Source organism: Eptatretus burgeri, chromosome 2 (assembly GCF_056783735.1).
Source record: "Eptatretus burgeri isolate ZD-2024b chromosome 2, Ebu_testis_v1, whole genome shotgun sequence".
Taxonomy (NCBI): Eukaryota; Metazoa; Chordata; class Myxini; order Myxiniformes; family Myxinidae; genus Eptatretus; species Eptatretus burgeri.
In genome coordinates, this window is record NC_140962.1 from 154,825,392 (window position 1) to 154,851,688 (window position 26,297).

Genomic DNA, 26,297 nt, shown 5'->3' on the forward strand with positions numbered 1-26,297 from the left:
GTCGCGACTGAATTGTCCGTTCGGTGGGCGAGACGGCCGCCATTGGCTAAAGTGGTTGTTCGCATGCTGGGCGGGCAGCAGATTCGTAACAATATATATATATATATATATATATATATATATATATATATATATATATATATATATATATATATATATATCGTTGCGGATTTCAGAATCCGGCCTGATGAATGCATCCACACATCCAGGTCCTTAGACAGTTATTTCCTTCAATGCATGTCCAGATTAGCCCAATTCCCATGTCTCGTGGGATTTTAAATGTGATGCGTTGAGAAGGGTAATGTATAGATCCCTTCTCTTATGGGAAGCTTCTTTTTTCTTCACGGCAGACATGATATTTGTTTCACGGACGCCCAGGCCCGCCCTTTTTCGAGAGCATGGGTTGTCATGGTAACGGTGCGCAAGTGGGATGGGGTGAGTTTGGGAGGACTCTGTGCCCGCCAAGACGGGCCGCATATATAAAAATAATTGGAGGTCCATTCGGGGTGCAAGCGAGGAAGCGAGCGAGTGAGCATGTGGGTGTCTGACCGGCGCCAACAACGAGACAATTTGTCAGTCAGTTCATCCTTTCCAGTGCTGGAGTGAGCGTGTGGTGCAAGTGTGGGAGTGACCAGTACTGACAACGAGTGATGCACGGGTCGGTCACCAACGAGTGATGCACGGGTCGGTCACCAACGAGTGAGGCACAGGTCGGTCACAAGTGAGGCACGGGTCAGTCACCAATGGACCATGTGGGTCAATGGACGTCACCAGTTTCTTGACGTTTGAGGAGCTGCCCATGTCGCAGCACCACCAGCACGATCTCGGTGCCCCCCAGACGTCGACTGGCGTTCAAGGCTGTTGGCGAGTAGGTGCACGGCAAGGCTGGGTGCTGGCGACGGACAAGACGTGCACACACACATTTCAGGACGTTTTCACTTGACGGATGACTTCTCTCTGGTGAGCGAGACGACTCTTCTCTCCCACCCCCCCCCCCCGAATGATCTGCTGGGTACCCTTGTCTGTGTTTAGTTGTAAGTCAGTCGACCCCCCCCCCCCACCCCCGACAAACATCTGCTCTCTGTCTCTTTCCTGGCATTTCGATTGCTTTGGAATTTATTCACTTATTTACCTTAGGAAATAAAAAGTTCTTTTTATTTATTTTCTTATTGATAAATCATGTTGACTTCCAACCTGTCCGTGTTTGTCCTTTCCTTCCATTGGTCTAGCATTGTCTGGACCTAGATAGACTGGGAGGTCTTCCGAGGACAACTGGGGATTAATCCCTCTGAATGACAAACTGGTGTCTCGGAACCCGTGGCCGCAACAACATATTTGGACAATGACTATATGGATGAACTCAATTATATTAAGATACCACTCAGTAAACTGCATTGTTCTCCAAACTTTTTTTGTGTTGAAAATATGAAGAATGTTTCAGTTCTTGATGGAAATCCAACACAGGACCCTCAGACTTCTTTCGTTCGGAAAAAGATGTTCAAAACTAAAATAAAACAACCACCGAACAGACAGAGATAAACTGCGGTTAACCAATTTTGTTGAGTGTGATTTTAATTTAATTTAATTCCTATTATAAATCCATTGATGAAGGGTCTCACAAGAAAAGGAAAAACAAAAATAACCAAGAACTCTTCGTTTTATTCCTGAGATGGTTTCCAAAAGTCTCCGATGTTTCGAGAGGATGCGATCTTTAACTACACGAATGGAGTTCAAGTGGACAGGGGAATCAGCTTCATGTTCTTCTCGAATGTATCCTCTTACCTTGTGTCAGGAATTTCAACCTGCAAAGTTCCAGAATGGTGGTTCATGGACAGAACCTACTCTGTTGGGGATCAAATCCACAGTACGCGACTCCACGACAAGCGTGCTCCATACAAGTTGTTATGTTTGTTTATTTTCGAAAATATGTAAATAGCACTTTATAACTCCCCAAAACTGAAACTTGTTCATAAATTTAAATACTTTAAGGGAAGGATAGCTCAAGATGTAGCTCAATGCAAAGAAATGGTAAATCTGCTCGTCGATGGTCATTTCACCCCAACCCCTACCCCTTCCTCACCAAACCCCCATCCCATCAGTCACCCCGCTTGCCAGGTGGAACCGATAGCTCCACGCCAAGGGAGTGGATGTTGGAGGAGGTCATGCTGATGACTCACCGCATGGACTGTAAAAGAGTAAGTGTGTACATGGAGATTTGAGGTTTGAGGAATGCAATGGCGAAGAAAACGGGAACTCAGTAGTCAGTAGTCAGAGTTGGAGTTGGAGGACACCAACATAAGAGAAAACAGGTGCTGAGCATCATGTGCTTGCTCATGCATCTCGACACACCTGCACAAGCACCTCGATCTACCTGCAGGCTGCATGTGCAGGTGCATTTATAGCAAGCTGCACACCCTGCCCGTGAGTTAAAACACACATACTGTATCTCCATACCGACAAACTCCCCCGTCCCACTCCCTTCCTCATCTCATTCTTTCCTTTACACCCCCCACCCACCCCCTCCTACAAAAAGTTCCACTTCGACCGAACTCCCAACCTTCTCTGATGTAGTAGTAGACCATTCTTGTGGCATGAGATACAGTGAAAGATTTCTACCCTCTGTGCTTGTTTTGTAATGTTCCACTGATTCAATGAATTAAAGTATAAATCATCTTTTAGTGTTCTCCTTCTTTTCTTCTTCATCTTCTTAAATGTCTGCATGTCTGTGTGGCAGAACAGTACAACCAACAGTGGTTCTACTGCCACATGGACATGCATGGGGGTGGTCGTGCAGATATTTTCAGTTGCATTCCTGAGGCCATCAGAGTGGTGTGTTTTCACAATGTGTTCACTTGAGTTTGTAGGATCCTGTTGATTGTCTTACACTGGTTTATGAGTTTGTTTAGGGAACTGATTTACGGGCTACCTTTCGATGTATCATGTACTACTAGGAAAAGTTCCCGTCCCTATCCTGAGTGACAGGAAAAGTTTAAGTTAATCAATTAATTTAAATTATTTCATCGATTTTGAAAAGGTTATTTGTGTTGCACTCTTGGTTTCACTCAGAGCCAGAGCTCTGAACTACTTACTTATGATTGCTAACCGATGACTGTTTTTTTTTTTTTCAGAGTCAAGGCTCATGGAAGAGGTAAAACACGAAATGGATCAGGAAGCAACAGGAAAGAAGAAACAGTAGAGAGTGGGGAGAGGAAGGGGGCACCAATAGCGGAGTAGAGGGAGACGCCAAACAATGGGTGTGGGGAGGAATCGGGTGGACAGGATGGAAACAGAATTTCTGTCCTCCACCACTTCCCCCTCTCCTCCGTTTTCCATCTCCCACCTCCCCCTCTCCTCTCTCACTATGAGCCACGATCTTTCCTGGGAAAGCCACATCTCAAAACTGTCCTCCAACGCCAGTCCTTCCTTGGCACACCTGAGCCCCTGACCATGCACAAAGCTTTCATTCACAGTCTGATGGAGTACTGCTCCCCCCTCTGGGTTGGTGCTCCTGCCTCACACCAAGCTCGACTTCACGCTGTGGAAACTAAGGCTTTCAGGATCATTGGTATCTCACACGATGAAGCTGAGCCTTTGGGTATCAATCTCTCACTGGAGGCAGGTCAGTGGTCTTTCTGTCTTCTACAATCTCCTTTCCTGCCTTGTCCCCCCCCTGCTCTGTCTGCTATCTGTCACCCCCTCCTCCATATTGTTACGAATTTGGAATTCAATTGCACACAACATACAGGTTCACTGAGTCAGCTATGTCGATAAGTGCATGTTCCCTAGATAGCTCACCTTTCATTGTTTAAATGTTCAGAGATCGAATAGATGCGCTGCGGATCGATTTAATAGTTAGGGAACAAAACAATGGAGACGTCCCTCCCCCTCTTGTGCAAAGAGGAAGAAGAACCCTGCCATCCCGTGACGTCAACAACTCCCTCCCACCCATGGTTGAGTGGGGGGGTGGATCACGAGGGCATGAGTCACGCCGTGTGCGGGGGAGGGGGTGGGAAGGATAAAGAGGACATCTTTTCTTTGTTCAAAAAGGAGTTCGTAAAGAGTCCCGTGGGAGTCCCGTGGTAGGGCTGAGTTCGTGGGAGTCCCGTGGCAGAGTTCGTGTGCTGAGTCCCGTGGGAGGAGTAAGCTTTTTGCTTCGGCAGTTGGGGGAGTCGGGAGGAAGCCAGAAGCCAAGGAGCTGTGTGGAAGTCCGGGCGTCGTGAAGGAGACGCGAGCTGGAGGCGCAGCCTTGCCTGCTGTGTCGCGCAAACCGCGCGTTTGTGTGGAGAGCTCGCCTACCACACGGAAGGCCCGAGCTCGACCGCGGCTACGCTAGCTGCTGTGGGGACGGGACGTCGCGGGTCGCCCAAGCCAGACACCACGAGGGTGCAGGTAACCTGTAACGGTCTCGTGGGACTCGTTCATTCTGCCAAGTCCCACGCCATAAAGACCCAAGAGGTCCAGTCTGACCCCATTGCCTTTGATGGGGTCTTTTTCCTGCTTTTCTTTCGAATGAATGTTGTGACGCCGAGTCCCGTAAGTAAAACTGTGTAAGTGACTGTACATTAATAATTACTTATAGACGGTTGTAGTTCTTTTGTCGTGCTTTTGTTGCTTGTATAATTGCATACGTGTTTTGCCTTATTTAATTGCATACGTGTTTCATTATAATAAATGTCCTTGTGTAAATGTAAACCTGCTCGTTTCGTCCATTCTCTCATTGACTGAACATTTCGTGTGTTGGGAGTTAGAAAGCCGTTGGTTTGCCGTAATAGGGGGACATTTGGACCGACGGTTCTTGGCGATTACGCCGCTCGGAATCGCGCACGGACAAGCTCGCCTCGGCGGTTTGTTCTGTTCGAGTTCCGCCGAGGGTGGAATACCCCGGTAGTTGGAGCACGTGGGTATTTAGGTACATTGAAGATTGGCAATCGACCCTACCCCACGTGATCTGCCGATTGGCGTATTTCGGTTCTTGTACAAGGACCCGTCGCTCGGAGTTATCCGGGCGGCGATCTATATTCCGGGCGATCGGTCGGGCCGACTCGACTTGCGGCTCCGTTCAGAGCGGTCGGTTGGCGGCCGACCCCCCGGCCCGTAACAATATTTTCACAGGGTGCTCAAGGTCCACCAAAAACCCCCTTCTGGTAAAACTGCCAAAATCAAGAATCACTGCTCACCTTCACTCTTTCATTCCTCTTCTTTCTGTCTTTGGAACAAACTCGGAACTGCCACACTCTTTTCAATCCCATTCCTCCCTCCAGGTGTTCCAAACAGCTGTTCACCAACATCTCATATCATCCCCCATCCAAAACCATGATTCTTTCTATCCCCGTTAATCCACCCCAAACTCTTTGAAGTTTAATTACAGGTTGAAATCAAACGTAAAACGCTACAAATTCCTGCCCTATCCTCCAGGGGGAATTGCACCAGCAGTACAGCCATGCCTTGAGCCCAAAACACGACCCCTTGGTCATCAACATGACCTGTAAACCTGTAGAAACATGACCTGTTAACATCACTGTCATCAGCATCGAGAGGGCTTCCATTCACATTGCTTGGGATGTGGAATCGAACTCCAGGAGGAGTCCTGTCATGACATGGAACTGGAAAGAGAAAACAGGATTTTGACATCAGCAGGACCTCCTCACTATGTCAGGAGAGTTGTGTACCTATGTACCTTCGGAGTTACGGAGTCCACCTGACATAGGTGGGACTTACACCCATAACCTTCACGTAAAAACTACCAAAACAACCACCACCACCAGCACAACCACCAATATCAGCAGCACAACCCAACCTCCACCAGCATAATCATTTCCACAAGCATCACCACAACTAAAACAACCACCGGCACTACTCGCACAACCACCTGTACTTGAAAGACTCCGCATCAACTTTATCAATTTACTTCCATGCATCAACCACATTCTTATCATCAACCACAGCAGCAACATAAACACCACCACCAGCAGCATCATGATCACCAGTACCACCACCGGCATAGCAAGGGAGTTTGGAATCAGGTTTAGATTACAATTCGGGAGTTTTGGGGAGTTTTCCGTTTGGGTTTAGGAGTTTTGGGGTTTCATTGTGGAACTGTTACCAACGTTTATGAAATAAATAACTTCACATAACTTCACATTTGTACTCCGCAGGACCGGCACACGACGGAGAACGTGGGATCTTTTAAGTTCCACCACCTGAATGCAGAATGGACAGCCGGCTTTATTCCATGATTCAAGATGCCTTGTCCAGGATATGAACAAACACACACACACGAACAGGAGAGCACGACGTGACCGCTTGTCCGGTACGTCATGACGTTGGACTTGGCGACCACTTCCCTGAAAAGGCGTCGGAAGAGGAATTGAGATTCACACTTGGGACGAGCACGAGTCAAGGTTGGAGCGATTACCAGGTGAGACAATAAATCCATGGATTATGGGTCACCCGTTCGGGGTGAATGTGTATTGTATATCGAGTGAGTATATTCCATTGAGGTGCAAATCTAGAGGGAGAATGAGATGATGGGGGTTCAAGCCTCGAGGTAAGGACTACTTACTGTTCATGGGAAGCAAAATGTATTTATCAAGAACAAAACAAGTTTGGGCTCTTTGGGGAACAGTACAGGGACATTGGACAGGGATGAAGGTGAGATTGTTGGGTTATTGAATTACCTGAGAGCAAGGGCAATGATTGCTATTGAAAATATGGGGTGAGGGATGCTGGGAGAGGAGGGCATGTTGGGAGAGGGTGGTATGTTGGGAGATGGGGGCATGTTGGGAGAGGGTGGTATGTTGGGAGATGGGGGCATGTTGGGAGATGGGGGCATGTTGGGAGAGGAGGGCATGTTGGGAGAGGGTGGTATGTTGGGAGATGGGGGCATGTTGGGTGGGAGAGGGGGGCAAATTGGGGGATGCGAGAGCACAGCAGGAAGCCAGCACAGCATGGGGTTCAATCCTTCAGTCGTCCTGGGAAATTTTAGATTTTGAGCACTTTTATGGCCGCTTAATTGTGCTGGATTCTATTTGGAGGATTTTAGGGGGTGCGGATCCGGTGGAGCGCTGGTGAATTTCACCAGGAACCGTTGCAGAGCACATCACGAGGCAGCTTCTGCGGCTCAGGACCCATTGTAAATCAGCAAGGGGAGTTGACTCCCAATTCCCATGCACTGATCCTGAAATGCCTACGCAGCTTGTGACTCATGCAGTGGTATGGGCCAAGCCATAAGTAGGTGCCAGTGTGGTGAGGGAGAGAGAAAGGTGGGGGGGGAATCCCCAGCCAATTCCTTTGTGGGAATAGGATGGGGGGGGCGGATCGGCTCGTGGAGGTACTGGGGCGGACGTAATACTCAGGCCCATCTTTATTTGGGTCATCTTTATTTGTGCCCATTTTTATTGGGGTCAACTTTATTTAGTGTACCATACAGTCCAAAAAATAAAAGAATAGAAGAAAAAAAAATGGAAGTAGAAAAGGAATAGGAACAACAGTCAAATGACCTAAAATCTAAGAAGTGAGAACAGCCTCTGCAGCTGTTCGTCTCAAACGACACTTGAATCCACAAACGTTTTCCCAAGTTGGACAAAAGCAAATAAACCATCGGACTTCCTCTGGATCTTCTGCACTCGAGTGTAAAGCAACATATAATAGACTGAAAATATAGAAATAAAGAAAAACCTGAAAACCCATCGCAGAAAAAGCGGAAAAATCAAGTGGTACGTCGAGGGCAAGTTGAGGGTGACCAAAAACAGGATGGTAGGAATCGAAAGTGGGTTTTTCTTTTATTTATTATCAGAAGTGAAGGAAGTGAAGAAAGTGAATTGATGCTGCGCAGATTCCTGGAGGGTGGTGATGCGGCCTTCGGTGAGGGAAAGCTCGTGACCTTGCTTATGGTCCTTGTTATTAAGATGCCGGCACAGGATTCTAAACAGGGATGGGATGGGACCAGTGTGACCACTCCTTGGCTTTTTTTCACAAGATCTTGGCTATTCGTTGTTCACCTTGGCGTCTTGGTTTTCTATAGGTTTTCTTGGCGTATAGGTTTTCTATTGTCATCGCTTTTCCGAAACCTTGTGAATTCTTGGCTTTTTTCATCGGCTCACCTTGGCATTTATGAAAATGAGGAGTGGTCACACTGGATTTGAGATGCACAAAGCGTGTGAGCACAAGAAACACATAGGTCGTGACAAATTAAGGAAAGTGAAAAAATGCTTAACAGTTTAGCTGGCTCACTTGAGATCTTAGGGTCTTGAGTTTGAGCCCCTGTCATTCCGTTGAAATAGCACCAGGTGGGTTGACTCAGCCTGACATCCTTCTGAGATGGGCAAAATGAGTTGCTGCTTACTGGTAACAGGGGCACTGTATCAGTGGCACAGCTGTGCTACCAGAAAATGATACATGCTGCATACGAAACTTCAACAACAATAACAACATTCACACCAGATGTGCACGCCATCATGAGAGTTGAGAATTAGAAAATATAACAATTGCGAGTGAAAAAACAAAGCGCTCAAGTTGGTTGATTGATCATGTGCTTCCCGAGGGTGACACTGGGCGGTTCGCCATTGCCTTCCCAGCAATTTGTCATTGCAGGAATTTGCAATTTGCTCAGGGTGCCGGTGATAGCTCTCCTCTTCACGAAGGACACTGTGAGATCTTTAAAATCCACCAACTAATGATAGCAGATGGGAAACCCGGCTTAACATCCATCCGAAGGACGGCGCCCACATTGATGAATCGCCCTGCCTGTCAAACACTGGGATATCAGTTTTATAGCTGGGTCGGGTTTCACACCAGGATAAACAGCGGAGAGATGAGTGTGTGTACCTGCAGTCCATCCTACCAACCCCTTGAGAGGATAAGCACGGAGAAAGTTTTTCTTTGCAATCAAGCAGAACAGGAAAGAATAAATTTAGAAAGAACAAAAAAGGAATAAAAAGAGGGCTGCGTTAAAATGGAGATGAGCCACAAGTGAAGGGTATTTTTTTTTTCCAACGCTTAATTTCTTTTAACATAAGTATACTCCTGGCTCTAGGGTGGGGGGGGGGGGTGTTTGTGTACTTGACTCTTTTAGAGCGTTACCCAAATGTTTTTTGTTCTATATGCCAAGACCTTCAAAAAAAGTTTGGGTAACACCTCCAGATCAAGTACGTTTTCTCTGTAGAATCCATCTTGGATTCGCAGTTGGCTACCAGCAAACCATAATTGAACCAAAATGCCCGTATTGGGTTTAGATGGAATAAATCATTATTAAGCATCCATAAATTATTAATTTTGATTTACTTCAATTACTTATGCATTGCTTTACACAGTTTAGCATGATTTATTCTCTTAAAACTTGGTTCACAGTAGAAAATGACCATATTTTACGTAATTTTAGTCAAAAATAGTCAAAAATATCTTTCAACTTCAACTTGATATTCAACAAAAATATCAAAAACATCAATTCAATTATCATATTCTCACAATGGGGCTATGTGTGATGACCACAGAGCTCATTGTAAACCAAAGTCACGCCTACCCCCAAATGGCCACTTTTGCGGTATTTCATCAAATGATGATATCTCCTTAATTAAATGCCATGGAAAGTTGATTTTTTTTATACTAAATATAGGTTATTGACCCCAAGGAATTCACTGGTAACATTTTTTGTATTTTCTTAGCTGATATAATTTGCATAATCCCAAGATTTTCCTCAAAATGACTGCCAAAATAATGAAAAGTACACATGATTTAACGTTGAAGCTTTAATTAATGGTCTAAAACAGTGATGTGCATATGCTTTAATCCTACAGACACTATATTGAGACACTCATCGTAATTAGATGTAGGGGAACTTGGGGCACAACCACATACCGGGGCAAGGTCGAGTACCAAAAGATTTCCATATTTTATTTCTCGCCATCAGGCCATTTTTTTTCGAAAGATAAGGACATTTTTTTTTTACAAAGGGAACACTGTTGAGGGTCTATTTGACCTTGAATCCTTCACTTAAGGTCAAATATCAAGTGACCAAATGATTTCCCATATGTGATTTCCAACTTCTATCCTCTCATCCAAACTCTCTCTTCCTCATATGTGGTGACTTCAATTGTCATCATGCCAATTGGCTAGGTATGGGTACCTCCCTCACCTGCCATGGCACTTCCACAAAAGATTTCTGCGACTCATTGGGACTGACTCAATCGGTCAATTTCCTGACCCGGATCTCAACCAACGGTACTCCATCTCTTCTGGATCTGATTTTGACAAATTTGCCTGAAAATATCAGTTATTCTTCCTTCGCTCCAAGCGGTTCCTCTGACCATGTCCTTGTCAAAGTGGACATCTCTCTGGCTATTATCAGAGAACCACCTCACCGCCGTCGAGTCTGGCCTTTCACTCAAGCCGACTGGCAGGGTCTCCAAGCAGCCCTCAAACTTATAGACTGGTCTCCTATCTCTACTTTCTCCAACATCAACTCATCCTGGGAATTCTTTCAAAGAAACTTGCTCTCCCTCATGCACAGATCTATCCCCTCTCGTCTTCAGTTGTCTTACCCTTCCTCCCGTCCTTGGTTTGCTGAAGTTTGTGGTGAGGCAGTTGTCCTGAAACAACTTGCCTTTGCCTCATGGAAAGCAAACCCAACTGAGGGCAATCTCAGTTCCTTCCATAAAGCTCAGAACAAGTATGTATCTACCCTCAGGAGAGCCAGAAAACAACATCTTTCCAAGCTCGAGTTTGAATTCTCAAACCTCTCTCCCTCCTCCAAATCCTGGTGGTGGCTAAACAAATCTGTTTCTGGTGTATGTTCCCCCTCCATCCCCTCCCTTACCTCAAATGGCCACACTGCTGATACCGCAAGTGAAAAGGCTGAATGCCTCAACACGGTGTTGGCATCAAAATCTTGTGTCCGAAACACATCGCTTTCTGTACCCACCTTACCCAGTTGCACACAACTGTCCCTGGACTCAGTGTCCTTTTCTCCTGACAAGGTGGAGAGCTTGCTGTCAAACCTCGACTCAGATTCTGCAACCGGTCCAGACGGCATCAGCCCACGTGTCCTCAAAGCCTGCTCTTCTGCTCTTGCTCACCCTCTCTCTGTTCTATTCACCCTCTCATTTGCTCAAGGTCATCTGCCATCTGATTGGAAATCAGCAAACATCACTGCCCTGCATAAAAAAAAGGTGCAAAAACAGATCCCTGCAACTGCAGACCAATCAGCCTTCTCCCAATCATCAGCAAGGTTATGGAATCCATCATCGCTTAGACATTTAATTCTTCCTCTTCTCCAATGGCTTGATTTCCGATCATCAAATTGGTTTCAGACCAGGTCACTCTACCCTGGATATGCTGCTTCTGCTCTCCCAACAATGGGAACTCAATGCCGAGCATGAAATCAGAGCCATATCCCTGGACATATCACATGCTTTTGATACTGTCTGGCACCCTGCCCTGCTCACCAAACTCTCTTCTCATGGCATTCAAGGCCATCTCCACTCATGGCTCTCAGACTTCCTCTCCTGTCGCAGTCAACGTGTGGCCCTAAATGGAGTTATTTCATCCCCTCTTCCTGTGCAGGCTGGAGTTCCTCAAGGTAGCGTTCTGGGCCCTGTTCTTTTTTCTGGTTTTCATCAATGATCTCTACGACTCGCCGACTCTCTGGAAAAATCCTCTTTATCTATTTGTTGATGACTCCACCCTCTGCCGTACCATCTCTCATCCCTCAGACTGGCAAGCAGTAGCCTCTTCGCTCAGTGCAGATGTTGGTAAAATCACAAACTGGTCCAACACGTGGAACATGTCTTTCAATCCTGACAAATCTCTCACACTCACTATGTTCCTCCGAAAGGACAATTTGGAACCCCTCCCCCATCCACTTTCTCAAAAAACCTCTGGAAGAAGTCCTTTCTTTCAAGCTTCTGGTTCTCACTATCTGCCATGACCTTTCCTGGGAAGGCCACATTTCAAACCTCGCCTCCAAAGCCAGTCACCGTCTGAGAATCCTCCATCGTGCAAAGTCCTTCCTCGGCCCTCCTAATCTCCTGACCAGATACAAAGCTTTTGTCCTCAGCCTGATGGAGTACTGCTCTCCCTTCTGGGCTGGTGTTCCTGCCTCTCACCTTTCTCGGATTCACGTCGTGGAAACCAAGGCATTTCAGATCATTGGTAACTCCCGTGATGAGGCTGAGTCTTTGGGCCTCTCTCTCACTCAATCACTGCAGGCAGGTCGGTGGTCTTTCTGTCTTCTACTGTCTCCTCTCCAGTCTCACCCCTCCCCCCCCCTTGTGCTGTCTGCGATTTGTCCCCACCATATTTCCACAGGGCACTCAAGGTCTGCCAACAATCCCTTTCTGGTAAAACTACCAAAAAAACGGAAATCAAGCCATTGGAGAAGAATAAGGATTTAATATCTGAAGCGATGATGGATTCCATAACCTTGCTGATGATTGGGAGAAGGCTGATTGGTCTGTAGTTGCAGGGATCTGTTTTTGCACCTTTTTTGTGCAGGGCAGTGATGTTTGCAGATTTCCAAGCAGATGGCAGATGACGTTGAGCAAATGAGAGTTTGAATAGAACAAAGAGAGGGTGAGCAAGAGCAGAAGAGCAGGCATTGAGGACATGTGGGCTGATGCGTCTGGACCAGTTGCAGAATCTGAGTCGAGGTATGAAAGCAAGCTCTCCACCTTGTTAGGAGAAATGGACACAGAGTCCAGGGACAGTTGGGTGTGACTGGGTAAGGTGGGTAGAGAAAGCGATGGGTTTTGGACACAAGATTTAGATGCAAACACCGAGTTTAGGCATTCAGCTTTTTCACGCGCGGTATCAGCAGTGGCGGCCATTTGATGTAAGGCAGGGAATGGAGGGGGAAAATGCACCAGAAACGGATTTGGTTCAACGCCACCAGGATTTTGAAGAGGGAGAGAGGTTTGAGAGTTCAGAATTGAGATGAGAAAGATGTTGTTTTCTGGCTCTCCTGAGGGTAGATACACACTTGTTCCGAGCTTAATGGAAAGAACTGAGATTGCCCTCAGTTGGGTTTGCTTTCCATGAGGCAAAGGCAAGTTGTTTCAGGACAACTGCCTCACCACAAGCTTCAGTAAACCAAGGACGGGAGGAAGGGAAGGACAACTGAAGACGAGAGGGGATAAATCTCTGCATGAGGGAGAGCAAGTTTCTTTGAAAGAATTCCCAGGATGAGTTGATGTTGGAGAAAGTAGCGATAGGAGACCAGTCTATAAGTTTGATGGCTGCTCGGAGACCCTGCCAGTCGGCTTGAGTGAAGTGCCAGACTCGACGGCGGTGAGGTGGTTCCCTGATAACAGCCAGAGAGATGTCCACTTTGACAAGGACGTGGTCAGAAGAACCGATTGGAGTGAAGGAAGAGCAGCAGATATTGTCAGGGAAATTTGTCAAAATCAGATCCAGAAGAGATGGAGTACCATTGGTTGAGATCCGGGTCGGGAAGTTGACCGATTGAGTCAGTCCCAATGAGTCGCAGAAAGCTTTTGCTGAGGTGACATGACAGGTGAGAGAGGTACCCACACCTAGCCAACTGGCATGATGACGATTGAAGTCGCCACATAAGAGGAAGAGAGAGTTTGGATGAGAAGATAGAATATGGTCCATGTTTTCGGATAGTGAGGTGTAGATGAAGTCATCACTCTTCAGTGGACGCTACAGTACACATATAAACATGAGGTGGGAGTGGAGGCGAAGCTGAAACCAAAGGTATTCCTGGGGGTGTGGGGGAGTGAGAGCAGTGCATGGAGAGTGAGGAATAGAGTCTTTAATGAAGAGAGTAACTCCTCCACCAGGATGAGGCTCAGGTCTGTCATACTGGAGGAGGGAGTAACTGGGGAGAGATACTTGGGAGTCAGACACGTCTTGGGAGAGGAAAGTTTCTGTTGGGCAGATTATGTCTGGTTTGTCAGTGGCAGCCTGTATGGAAAGATCTGAAAGGTTTGAGCGAAGGCCCCGGATATTTGAGGTCCATACTTTTAATGAAGAGGTAGGGGAGGAGGCTTTGGGTGCAGGGGGTGGAGGGGAGGTAAGGAGGGTTGTTGAGTGTGGGGGATTGCAGAATAGCTCGGGGAGAGGGCCGGATGAGGAGGAGAAAAGGCTCTGTGGTGCTGGGGAGAGGGGGGACAAGAGAGGGGGAAGAAGGCAGTTGAGGATTTGAGGAGGTGGAGTGAAGAGATGTAGGTGAGAGGGCAGTGGAGGGAGGCAGCTTGGTGGATGAGAGGGGGGACAACTTTGAGAAGGATGAGTGAGGGGGATGAAAGGTGGAAGAAAGGTGAGGGGGGAATTTTTGAGAGAGGTGAGAGGGAGGCTTGGAGGGAGAAGAGTGGGATGGTTGCTTTGAGAGTGAGAGTGAGGGGTGAGGGGGGTGAGTTGGCACTGAAGTTGGAAAAAAAGAATGGTTGATGGAAAGCGAACATTCATAGCAAACTGTGGGTTTTTTTTAAAGTTTTAGGTCAGAGATGCGATTTAACACAATTCTTGATGGATGCAATAAAGGCGAATTCAGAGAATGGAGAGAAGAAGCGCTGTAACAGTTCGATTTTTTTTAGGCAAGGAATGAAGGAGAGGTCGAAATGAGAGCAGTATGTTTAAATAGCAGAAGAGTCATGCATTATGAAACAGTAAAGAGTACCACATGTGTGAGAGAGGAAGATGAAGCATTATCAGATCGTTTTTGTTATTATTATTAATATTTGAGAGAGTTTTCAACAGATTAGGTCATGGAAGTGCTGAAGATAAAAATCGAGGAAGAAGAGGAAGATAAGAGGAAGAAGAAGAAGAATCGGGAGAAAGTTTGCATATTGTTGTTGTTGTTGTTGTTGTTTTTATTATTATTTTTTTTGAGATAAGAAATAGAGATTAGTTGGGAGAATGGGGGACGTTAGGAAAGTGGGGAGGATAGAAATTGAAGGTAATGGGGAGGAAAAAACAACAAAAAATCCATCAAACACTGAGGGGAATCTGTAGGCCTCAAGCCGAGGCCAAGGCCTAGGCCTCAAACACCCGGTAAAAACGTCGACAAAAACTCACAAAATAGCACGATTTTTGAAACAAAACCGAACTAGGAACACACAGTAACATGTAGGTGAGAAAATTAAACAGTTAAAACGGGACAAATAACGACCGGAAACTTAACTTTGAGAACGTCAGCAGAGAGCCCCTAAGGAGACCTCTCCTCACTCCAAACCCGGGACCGGAACCGGAAGAGTATTTGATGCACAGAACAGTCTCCCTGGAAATGTAGTGATAGTCCAAACAGTAGATGGTTTTAAATTTGAGTTACATATCAAGGTACCTGTGAGCAATGGGGATGGAGTGGTACCTTGACATTGGCAGGAATGGTAGATTGCTGAGCTTTAGATTGGTGATTGGATACCTGTATAGTGATTGTGATGTCTCTGAGATGGTTTCTTCACAAGGAGAAGGTGATGTTTTTTCATTCCTCGCCTACAACCCTCTTCACCCCACCCTCTCCAACCCCACTCTCACCTTCCAAAAAATTAACATATTCACCCTGTATAAATATTTTCTTGTTCCATTCTTTTCATCCTCACTCCTGCACCCCATCCATCCTCCCCCACTGAACTAGTTCAGGTGAGCTTATGGGATGGTGTGTCATCATCCATTCGTTCGTCTGTCCATCCATCTGTCTAAACACTTGCAACTTCCTCTCCGAAACTGCTGATGGGATTGTGACCAAACTTGGCTGAAATTATATTTGGTGTGGTCGAACTCAAGTTTGTTCATGACATCCTCCCGCTCAACCTATAAGTCAATCATTGTAAGGTTTAAAAGTCCCAAAATACTTGGATTTTGACCAAGTTAGGGTTAAACAATCTTGTTAGGGATTACAATAAAACCTTTAACAATCTTCTTCTCTCAAACCCGAAACTTTACAAATGTGATCAACTACATGTTGGAAATATAATTTGATAACAATGACGTCATTGGTCATATGGTCTGGCAGCCATATTGGACCAAATAAAAACCTGCAAATGAATTTCCTCTGAAAACGCTTGAAGACCAATCGACGCAAAACTTCCACCTCTTATTTTTACCCTCATCGGTCCATCACTCCATTTTTGGGGGGGGGCAACCAGCCAGGTGAGCTACGGGAACATCGATCATCCTTTTGGTTTTGTCATCCTTGCAATTGTCATTGTTTGTGTTTGTTTCACACCACAGATTTCTTCGTTTGCTCTCAATGTAAACATGGCTGATGAGGATGAAACAAACAAGGACATTAATGAGAAACTGCTGATAGAAAACAGACCAAACATAATCGATGCGTTGATGTACGATCCTGCTAATGTTTTTGATGAAGCAAGAGCAAAAAGAGTTCTCTGCAGAGAAGATTCCGATGAAGTAACAAGTGAAAAATCCAACAAGGACAAGATCCGGAAATGCCTGGATATTGTGGAGGGAAAAGGTGAAGAGTGCGCGAAGATCTTTGTGACTATCCTTGCGAATCACCGAAGCTCATATCCTCGTTTGGGATCCTGGATCAAGGATGATCGACGAAGAGAAGAGGCATCTGTTCATGGTAAGTGTCGAGTACACATTTCCAGGTAAAATATAACATTTTCATCTCAAACTATTCATAAGTAGGCTCACTGTACACTGTGTGTGATTATATTATGATTTATTATTATTATTATTATTATTATTATTATTATTATTATTATTATCATTGAAGTTTGCCCGAAATAAGGCTGAAAGCCATTATTTGTCAAAGGCTAAAAAGAAAAAGAAGAGGAAAAATTGGCAAAACATTCACCAAGTCCTGAAACAAAGAAACCTCTTCACAGGACCACTGTGCAGGAGGGGGTAACAAAGCCAGGCAGAAAAATAAATGTTCCTACTCCCATTGAGTGTTTTTTCAGACACCATCTCTGTACTGGATGGGGGGGGGGAGGGGAGACAAATTGTCATTTCTTGCTGCTGACTCAGATGGTCATCAGACAGATAAGGTTTTGCAAAGTTGTTTATGACTACAGAGGAATGTGTTTATTCTTCCCTCTCCTAGTTTTCCCAGCATATATTTATTAAATTATTTCTCAAAGCACTGATTGGCATTTTTACCTTCTTATGAATTCAATGAATAATTCAGTTTCCACAATAGCACTGGGTTACATGTTACCAGTTACAGTCCCAAAAAACTGACCTGACTAATAACTGATCTGACATAAATAAATCTGTTTATTATTTCTTTATTGCAGAAGCTGAAATAATTCTTCAGGATTTACAGGATGACAAACTTCTCTTCTTTTTGAAAATGAAGAAAACTTTGTTGTCAGAAGAGTTGTGGAAGGAGTTTCCGAGTCTGTGCGATGCTGTCAGAGAAGCCGAGTTGATACCAAAGTGTGAGTTAAAGGTAAATGGAAGAAAAAGTTGTGTTTCCTTGTTCAAGAAAACTTTTGAGTTATTCATTTTATTTTGTTTAAATGTTTTCTTCTGGTGCTGACCTTTTTTGTTTAAATGTAAGAGAAAGTTACGTTTTGTGAAAGAATGTCTTGGACACAGTTACTCGTTGCCCACACAAACCCCTTGAAGTCTTTTGGAATACCTCTGGGTGTGTATGCATCACCACAACCACCTAATTGTCTATGGAGGATACCGTCCAACCAATGATGACTTCTCTTGATACATCTCTGTTTCCTCGAACATGGATAAAGTTGTAATCACCCATTGTTTTTTGTATTTATAGTCGAAGCTTGTGGAAAACCTAGAACAAAGAACTGATCATGCAGCAATACAACCAAAGGAACAGCAGGGCAGAGGGAGAAAATAGATGAAGACTGACAAACAAGGGATCAGGGTAACGATGAGGGGTAGGAATGAACGCAGGGGGTGGACAACATGGATACAGAAGCAAAATTTTGCGAGGGGTGAGGCCAATTGAATGGGTGTAGAAAAGATCATGGTTTTGGATGGGGAGGTGGGTGGGTGATCTGAGATGGTGGTCAACAGCTGTCTTGAAGACCTGGAAGGAAAAATGAGATTGAAGAGAATGTGAAAATTGATTCCATGAGTGGGGAACAAAAAAAAGAGGGACGAATGAGTGCGGGTGAGTCGTGTTTCTGGATTTTGGGAGTTTCACCAAAAAGGGGTTAATGGTGGACCATGTGCCCCATGTAGAAACCTGGGGGGAACAAAGCATGGAAAGAGCAGAGAGCATAAGACCAGAAAGAAGGAGGTAAAAGATGAAAGCCTTTGCTTCCTTGGCCTCAAGCTAAGCAAGCAATGAGGCAGGGGATCCAGCCCAGAGGGGGAGAACAGTACTCCATCAACCTGCAGATGAAGAGTTCAGGTGTGCCAAGGAAGGACTTTGTATGACAGAGGATGCCCAGTTGGTGTTTGGCTTTGGAGGCCAACTTTGAAATGTGGTTTGCCCAAGAATGATCATGCCCGATAGTGAGACCCAGGAGTTTAAGTTATTGAATTTCTTGGGGGATTGTTAATAAAGTCGATGGGAGGGTTTGCTAGACGGTCCTTTCAAAGAGAGTGAGTGTGATACTTGTTGGGATTAAAAAACATATTCCAAGTCCTTGACCAGCTCATCATTTTTATCAAGGTCTGAAGAGAGGGAAAAGACTGCTGCCTGCCAATCTGAAGGATGAGGGATGTCATGGCAGAGAGTGGAGTCGTCAGCAAATACATAAAGAGGATTTTCCAGAGAGTCAGTAAGATCATTGATGAAGATTAGGAATAATATGTGGCTGAGAACATTGCCTTGTGGTAATCCAACCTTGGCATGGAGAGTGGAGGAATGGATTTGGTTGAGAGCTACACGTTGGCTACTTGAGAGCCACAAGAAGTCAGTTGTAATCCAAGAGTGGAGTTGGTCTTGGATTCCGTTGGTCGATAGTTTGGAGAGCAAGGCTGGATGCAAGACTGTAAAAAACGCTCAACATATCTACAGAAAGACTGCCCTGATCTCATGTCTGATGTTGAGGACCTCCATTCATTGTTGGGAGAGTAGAAAGTAGCATGTCCAATGTCGAGTGACCTGGACTGAAACCAAATTGATGATTTGAGATGAGGTTGTTGGAGAAAAGGAATTATTTTTACATCAACTGTGATGACGGATTCCATGATCTTGCTGATTGGAAGTAAGCTTATGATCAGCGTCTTTTATCTTTCACACTTAGGAAATACACAAAACAATGAGGAAAGGTCTTTCATGTTTCCTCATTATTTTGTGAGCATGTACACGAGATGCTGGAAATCTTCTCTGAAATGCTCTCTGCACTCTCTCCGGAGACTGTTTATTCACGTCATATATATATATATATATATATATATATATATATATATATATATATATATATATATATATATATATATATATATGTATAGTGACCCTACGATATGTATATATATATATATATATATATATATATATATATATATATATATATATTGTCACTATTATATGTATATATATATATATATATATATATATATATATATATATATATATATATATGGGCGTGCGCCCCTCACTAAAGCCCTTTGCTGTTTCAAATCCTTCCCAGAGTTCCCTCAGAGCTGTAAAGACATTCACAAATAGTACACACTTTAGAAACCCAATGCTACAAACCACCTCAGCTGCTGGGCCGGTTTCATTACTTATTGGCGAATCATCAGTGACAACTCAGACAGAAATGAATACCAACGAGGCTCCCAAGAAGAGCATGGGAGGAGTCTATTTATTTTTCAATCCTCGTCACCTGGGTTTAATTGATTAGGTGAGAGCTGATTTGCTATTCCCTCCATTCACACGTGAGAAATGTGGTGGGTCTTCATTTTTCATTTATATATTGACTTATTTTGGCATTTGCACGTGGTACATGCTTCGGAGCTTCGTTGGGATGCAATTATGTCTGCGCTGTCGCTGATGATTCGCCAATAAGTGATGGAACCTGTCTGGCAGATGAGGTGGTACGGAGCATTGGGATTCTCATGTGTTTACTATTTGTGAATGTCTTTACAGCTGAGGAGGAACTCTGGGAAGGGTTTGAAACAGCAAAGCAATTCCCTTGTGTATGCCTTCTTGATTGCTTTATGCAGCTTCTTCAGTTGAAAGAGCATGGGAGGAGTCGATTTATTTATATAATCCTGGCAACCTGAGTTTAATTGATAATGTGCGAGCTGATTCATTATTCCCTCCATTCACAGGAGAGAGAAGTGGGTCTTCATTCATATATATATATATATATATATATATATATATATATATATATATATATATATATATATATATATATTTACATATATACATATATATTTACATATATACATATATATTTACATATATATATATTTACATATATATATATATATATACATATATATATATATATATATATATATATATATATGTATATATTGTTGCTGGCCGGGGACCAGTGGTGATAATGACCGCTAGGTGGGGGAAGTTACGTTGTCTCCCACCAGACTCCCGGAATTGTAGGATGTCGCTCACGGATAACTCCGTGAGGCGGCGGTTCGCTTAAACGACCGTGGATGCCAATAGCTCCACCGCGTAGCGTAGGGTCTTTTTGTCTCGCACCAATTTACCTAATTAACCACGCGGTGTCGTCTACCAGGGAACCATGCCCTCGGCACGTCTTGCTCGAACCGGGTCACTCTACCAACTGCGGTAGAGTTCCAACTACCGACTACCAACTCCAGTTTGGGTGCAGTCGAGCGGAACTGCCAAAGCCGTGCCGGCGAGGATGAGCAGATTAACGGGAACAAAGACCCGGCTAAAACTCAGATCTGAACCATGCTGGACCAATGAAAGAAAGGACGGAAACGAACTGGGAACATTTCTACATTTGTTTTATTTACAGCAAGAAGGACACAGAGCAAGCTTTTTGTGGATATACAGGAGATTTACAATGATCAAAAACACTTCTGCAGTTGTACTTAGCAGATGGCGCCACACACACAGATGAAAATAAAACCCAGGTGAATTCCAAGGAACCTCGCAGCCAGGGAGACGAGCTGGGGTCACGGCTCGGCTGGGTGCTTGCACATTGGAGGAAGGGGGTGCTCCGTGGTGTGGCATCTGCCAATGGTCGTGCACCTCGGCCCGCAGTCACACACATGGGGCTCTTGTCCCCGGAGGAACCCGAGCGGAGCAGAGCAGAGTCCCAGGGCAGGGATCAGGGTCGCGGACAGGACCCAGCGAGAGACCCGGTCGATGTCGGGTGTCCTCGGTCGTTATCGGAATCCACCGGACGGATTGCTCCACCAACGAAGAACGGCCATGCACCACCACCCACAGACTCGTGAAAAAGCTCTTAGTCTGTCAATCCTCCTCATACACCGAACTCAAGACTCCAGCAAAACTCCAACGAACGCCCAGCGAATGCAGAACTGAACTGCACCTTTTGACTGAACTCCAACGAACACGCGTCTCCGAGGGTCCCTTCGTAGTCCATCAACCTCCCTCAGCAGGGCGGGGTCTTGGCAAAACTGACATCACTGTCCGCCCTGATTGGACGGGGCCTCCATGGGCCCGCCCTTTCTGGGCGGGGCCTCGGCCAGGCATCGGCGAGGCCCACCCACTCCACGTGTGTTTGGGGAAGACGAGTCTCTGTAGACAGCAGGTGGACAGTGGTACGCTGTGGCTATCGAACCGAGGGCTGCAAGCGCCACGAAGGTACCGTGATTCCATAAGAGGGGAAATAAAATAATTTATTAACCTAACTAAAAAAACCATCGCAACGCACCCCTTCGATTTCCCACAAAACATGAGGAGGGGTTCTGTCTACAGTCTACACATATACTTAATGGTATAACTAACTTCGGGGCACCTGTATGTCTGAATGCATACGGGTCCTCGAACTGTAACTCTCTATCTATATATACATATATACACATATAGTCGCGGCGCTGGCAGCCAAGGTTAATCCCCCCGACCAAAATTGTGGTGACGGGCAGTTAACACCGCCAGCCCAGACGGCCGAGCTTCTCCCTTGGAGGCCAACATGCCGAGACTGTCAGAGATTAATGCGTGCGCGGGAAAACAGTTAAACGCTGCACCAGGACAGCACAAGAGGGGTTTATACTCGAACCCCATGCCAAATACATGGATACAGCTTATCAAAATGAACACATTTAATGAAAATAGACAAATATTTACAAAGGACAACAATAAATGTAATAATTATAAATACGTTAGGTGAATTAAGCTCTAAGTCAAGGCACCTCTACACATGGACTTAAATACAGACAAAGGGAAAGAAAATAAAGGAAAACCCCTCCTTTACTCTCGTACTTCGCTTGGCCCAGAGATGGCCTTTGTGGAACTTGGAATTGAGGCGCTTCTATTTGCAAGTGTGGACGCGTGCAAAATGGTGCCAAACCGCTATCTCGCAGCAGGAACAAACGTACGTCAAGCAAGTAGTTCACGGTATTCAACACCAAGGCTCAGAGACTCAATGCAGCTGCTTTGAGTGTCAATCATCCTCATCAACCCGCTATTTAACAAACACGAGGCTCGTGGTCCGTTACTCATGACCCAAAGGCCAGCGTCTTGCTTCACCACGCGAGCCAAATCTCGTCAACATGAATACAAGAATCGTGCCGTCTTCTTCATGCGTTGAAGGAAGCCAGCCGTAAAACTCTGTTCTTTCAAGCCATCTCCTAGCTACGTTCTCTCTCGACCGCGTGCGCCCCTCACTTCACACTCGTGCATTCCTTCCCTGAACTCTACTCTGACTGACTGACGTCACCGAACCACCGTTTCCTCCTCTGGGGCGTGGCTTGTTTGCCTGAAACCCGGGAAGGCAGGCCCTCCATAAGCTCTGCACATTTGGCCAGTTTCTGATGTCGCGCCCATCAATCAATAGTCTCGGGGGCGTGACCGCCCGCCATCACCCTTGGAGGCGGGACTTCTGCCTTCTCGGAACGTTTGACTCGCTTGCAAATGCAAAAACGCAGGAATAGGTAAGAGTGGGGCAATCACATACTGGAGGAACTTATTCTTACTCCCGAGCTAATTAATACCGCACCCCCCCCCCCCCCGTGTTGTGACAATGAGCTCACAGTTTCCCTACTTAATAACATCGAGAACCCTCTGACACGTCCACTTCCCCAACAACTCAATTCAAATCTTAAATTTCCAATTTAATTGCTCCATCTACCCCCACAACCAGAACTATATATGTATGTATATATATATATATATATATATATATATATATATATATATATATATATATATATATATATGTGTGTGTGTGTGTTAGCCTGGTGTTGGCGTAGTGGTTAGGGTAGTGGCTTGGGATCCAAAAGGTCCTGAGTTCGAGCCCCGTTGGCCTCTTGAAGTAATACAGACCAGGAGGTTGACTCAGCCTGTCATCCTTCCGAGGTCGGCAAAGTGAGTACCAGTGTACTGGGCCCGGTGTATGCCCCGGTTAAAATAGGTGTACCATATCCTTGTGTCGTAAGAGGTGACCAGGGTTGCGTCAGGAAAGGCATCCGGCATAAAACTCGTGCCAAATCACTATGCGGATCATACGGATGATCCGCTGTGGCAACCCCTAACGGGAGCAGCCGAAAGAAGAAGATATATATATATATATATATATATATATATATATATATATATATGTATGTATGTATGTATGTATATATGTATGTATATATGTATATATATATATATATGTATATATATATATATATATATATATATATATATATATATATATATATATATATATATATATATATATATATATATATATATATATATATATATATATATATATATGTGTGTGTGTGTGTGTGTGCTCGATGTTAAATTGGCCCATTCTTTTTAATACTTAGAAAATATAATAGTCAAGTATTCTAAGGAAATTTAAAATTTATTCACAACCGTATTCCTCAGAAGATCTCGGCATTACATGATCATATGTTGGTTGTCTTTTATGTACCTGTACAATCCTCTGCTTTCTCCCCCATTTTAATCAATACATCTGTCCTGCCATAATGTCTGACTGTGTTGATAAAATGTGTCAATATCCTCTTTGGTGACCTTTGACTGTAGTTGGTAATTAAAAAGTACAAAATGTAATTGTTTCACTGCAGGTTATGTATGAGCAGCAGGTGTTTTTGAATGTCCATGTCTATGTATTATATTTATGTGGTAGGGGACAGTTTATGGTTTAAGGCCTTAGACACTGTGTGTGTTCTTTTGGATTTTAGGATTTGTTTGCCTGTGTTAAGTGCATGTTGATGAGGATAAGTTCATTGTTGCATTGTTCGGCATAACAATATGGATTGGACATGGGAATCAAATGGCATCAAATAACTAACCAAATACAGCACTGGAGTATCAGGACGAAGAAACAGACAGAGATGGAGTCATCAGGAGGAACCTAGATAGGATTTGGGTTTTGGATGCTACTCCTCTACCCCCAAGCCCATCCAGGCGCAGCTGAGTGAACCCTATAAAACTATTTGCAAGATTCATCTCTCCATAGACAAAGAAAAAGAAAGAAAGAGATATGGCAAATAGAAAGAAAGAACAATGGAGGACAGAAAATACATACACACTCACTCAGAAACATACACACCATTAAAAAACAGCCACACTACATGCCAACAAAAAGCACAACCAACAAAAAAGCACACACATTCCACACCCCCACCCCCGACACACCAGAAATACCTTCACACTTCTTACCTTAACTCCACAGAATGTACAGAGGAATCCACCAGCACACACATCAGTACACAGGCCCTCTATTTATAATGAAGATCCATTTCTGATTAACACTAATGACACACTTGTGGTGTAATTAATTAATCAATTAATTATTGTAAAAAAGAAAGAAAAAAAAATGGACATTGCATTTTTTTTTATGATGATTTCGCACAACTTCTAATGCTGTGGGAACCTGTTTACACGAAAACCAACCAAACTTAAGCAAGAGATTACAATGACGTCTAAAAACATTCTCACGTGACCGAATCAAACTCTTAGCACAATAACAACCCCCTCTCTAACATGATGGAATATATCTTCTAAGCACGAACCACAAAATCATCCTTAACAGAACAATTTCCAGCAAATATAATAAGCTGAGTTGAAAAGACATTGTAGCCAATCTTTATTGGGAAATTACTAGATGGAAACGTATACAAGACAACAGGAAAACTGAAATCCATCCATCCATCCATCCATCCATCCATCCATTGGGACCATACTCTGTGCAGAGTATTTTTGCTGCCTACACAATCTCCTTGGCTATTGGACACAATCCTGGACGGGTCACCACTCCAACGTTGTATACCAAGCATGCCAGCAAGCTGGCACTCATTTTTGCCGACCTCAGAAGAATGACAGGCAGAGTCAACCCCACCTGGTATTACTTCAACAGCTGAGTTGGATTTGAAGTCAGGATCCTAAGATCTCAAGCCCACCACCCGAACCATGAAGCCAACACCAGGCATGAAAACTAAAATAGTCAACTTTATGATACACATTTTGTACTAAAACAATTATTTCCAACACTAACACATCCAGATATGCCACTGCACTATCACCATAACTACTCTTATCTGCTATTAGGCTTTCTGGATCAATCCGATGAATCGGCCAATCAAAAAACTTGTAATTAATCATCATCAATATCATCAATATAACGACATGTAGAAGATAATATTTTAGCTAAACCTAGCTTCTTCTCCTTCATCAACTCCTGCACAAATGAAAACTCACAATAAACAAGGAAAATGCCCGCTAATAGGGAGCCACGGTTTCCTCCGATTGGAATGCCTTTTATTTTTTGAAATATTTTCGCACCAAAAGATACGAAAGTGTTAAAAAAAAAAATTTAACAGAATCTTTTAATTTTTGGTGATCAAAGCAATTAAGGCTCGTACATTTTTTTTCTTAGAAAAGAATGACTTCTTCAAACCTGATGCATTAAAATTTATTTTAAGAGCTATAAACTTTATCAATAACACTAAGAGTGCATCCATAACCAGTACTCAATCCAAATTTGTATACAAAGTGGAAAAATCAAAAACATCAACATATTTTATATTTCGGAATCTAATCCTATCTAAAAACTCAAAAGTGGAACTAATACTCCAGAAAGTGTTAATACCAGAATTATTACTAATTGCTAAACAATATTTCCTAAATTGCTCCCGTACCACTCGTAAGCATCAATTTACCAAAACAGACAACATAACTGACAAGAACATTGTCTAACTCCCGATATAAACTTAAACTTATATGGGTTTTTGTGAGGCTGAGGGATCCAGAA

The 26,297-nt window shown here is 44.2% G+C and overlaps 1 protein-coding gene across 5 annotated transcripts in view; it reads left to right on the forward strand.

Moving 5' to 3' along the window:
- The first annotated feature begins 2,224 nt into the window (after positions 1 to 2,224).
- Positions 2,225 to 26,297, forward strand: part of LOC147033635 (NACHT, LRR and PYD domains-containing protein 3-like) — a 159,607-nt gene continuing 135,534 nt past the window's right edge. For 2 of the 5 annotated variants that reach the window (XR_015055566.1, XM_085871691.1), the window contains exons 1-3: positions 2,226 to 6,418; positions 16,189 to 16,546; positions 17,223 to 17,377. Coding sequence is in view for 2 of the 5 variants with exons in the window: in XM_085871691.1 (XP_085727817.1) it covers positions 16,216 to 16,546; positions 17,223 to 17,377 (486 nt within the window). In the remaining 3 variants the exon portion in view is untranslated. Of the gene's footprint in view, positions 6,419 to 16,188; positions 16,547 to 17,222; positions 17,378 to 26,297 lie in introns of those variants that run through there. The other 3 variants (XR_015055567.1, XM_085871690.1, XM_085871692.1) reach the window with 3 other exon arrangements.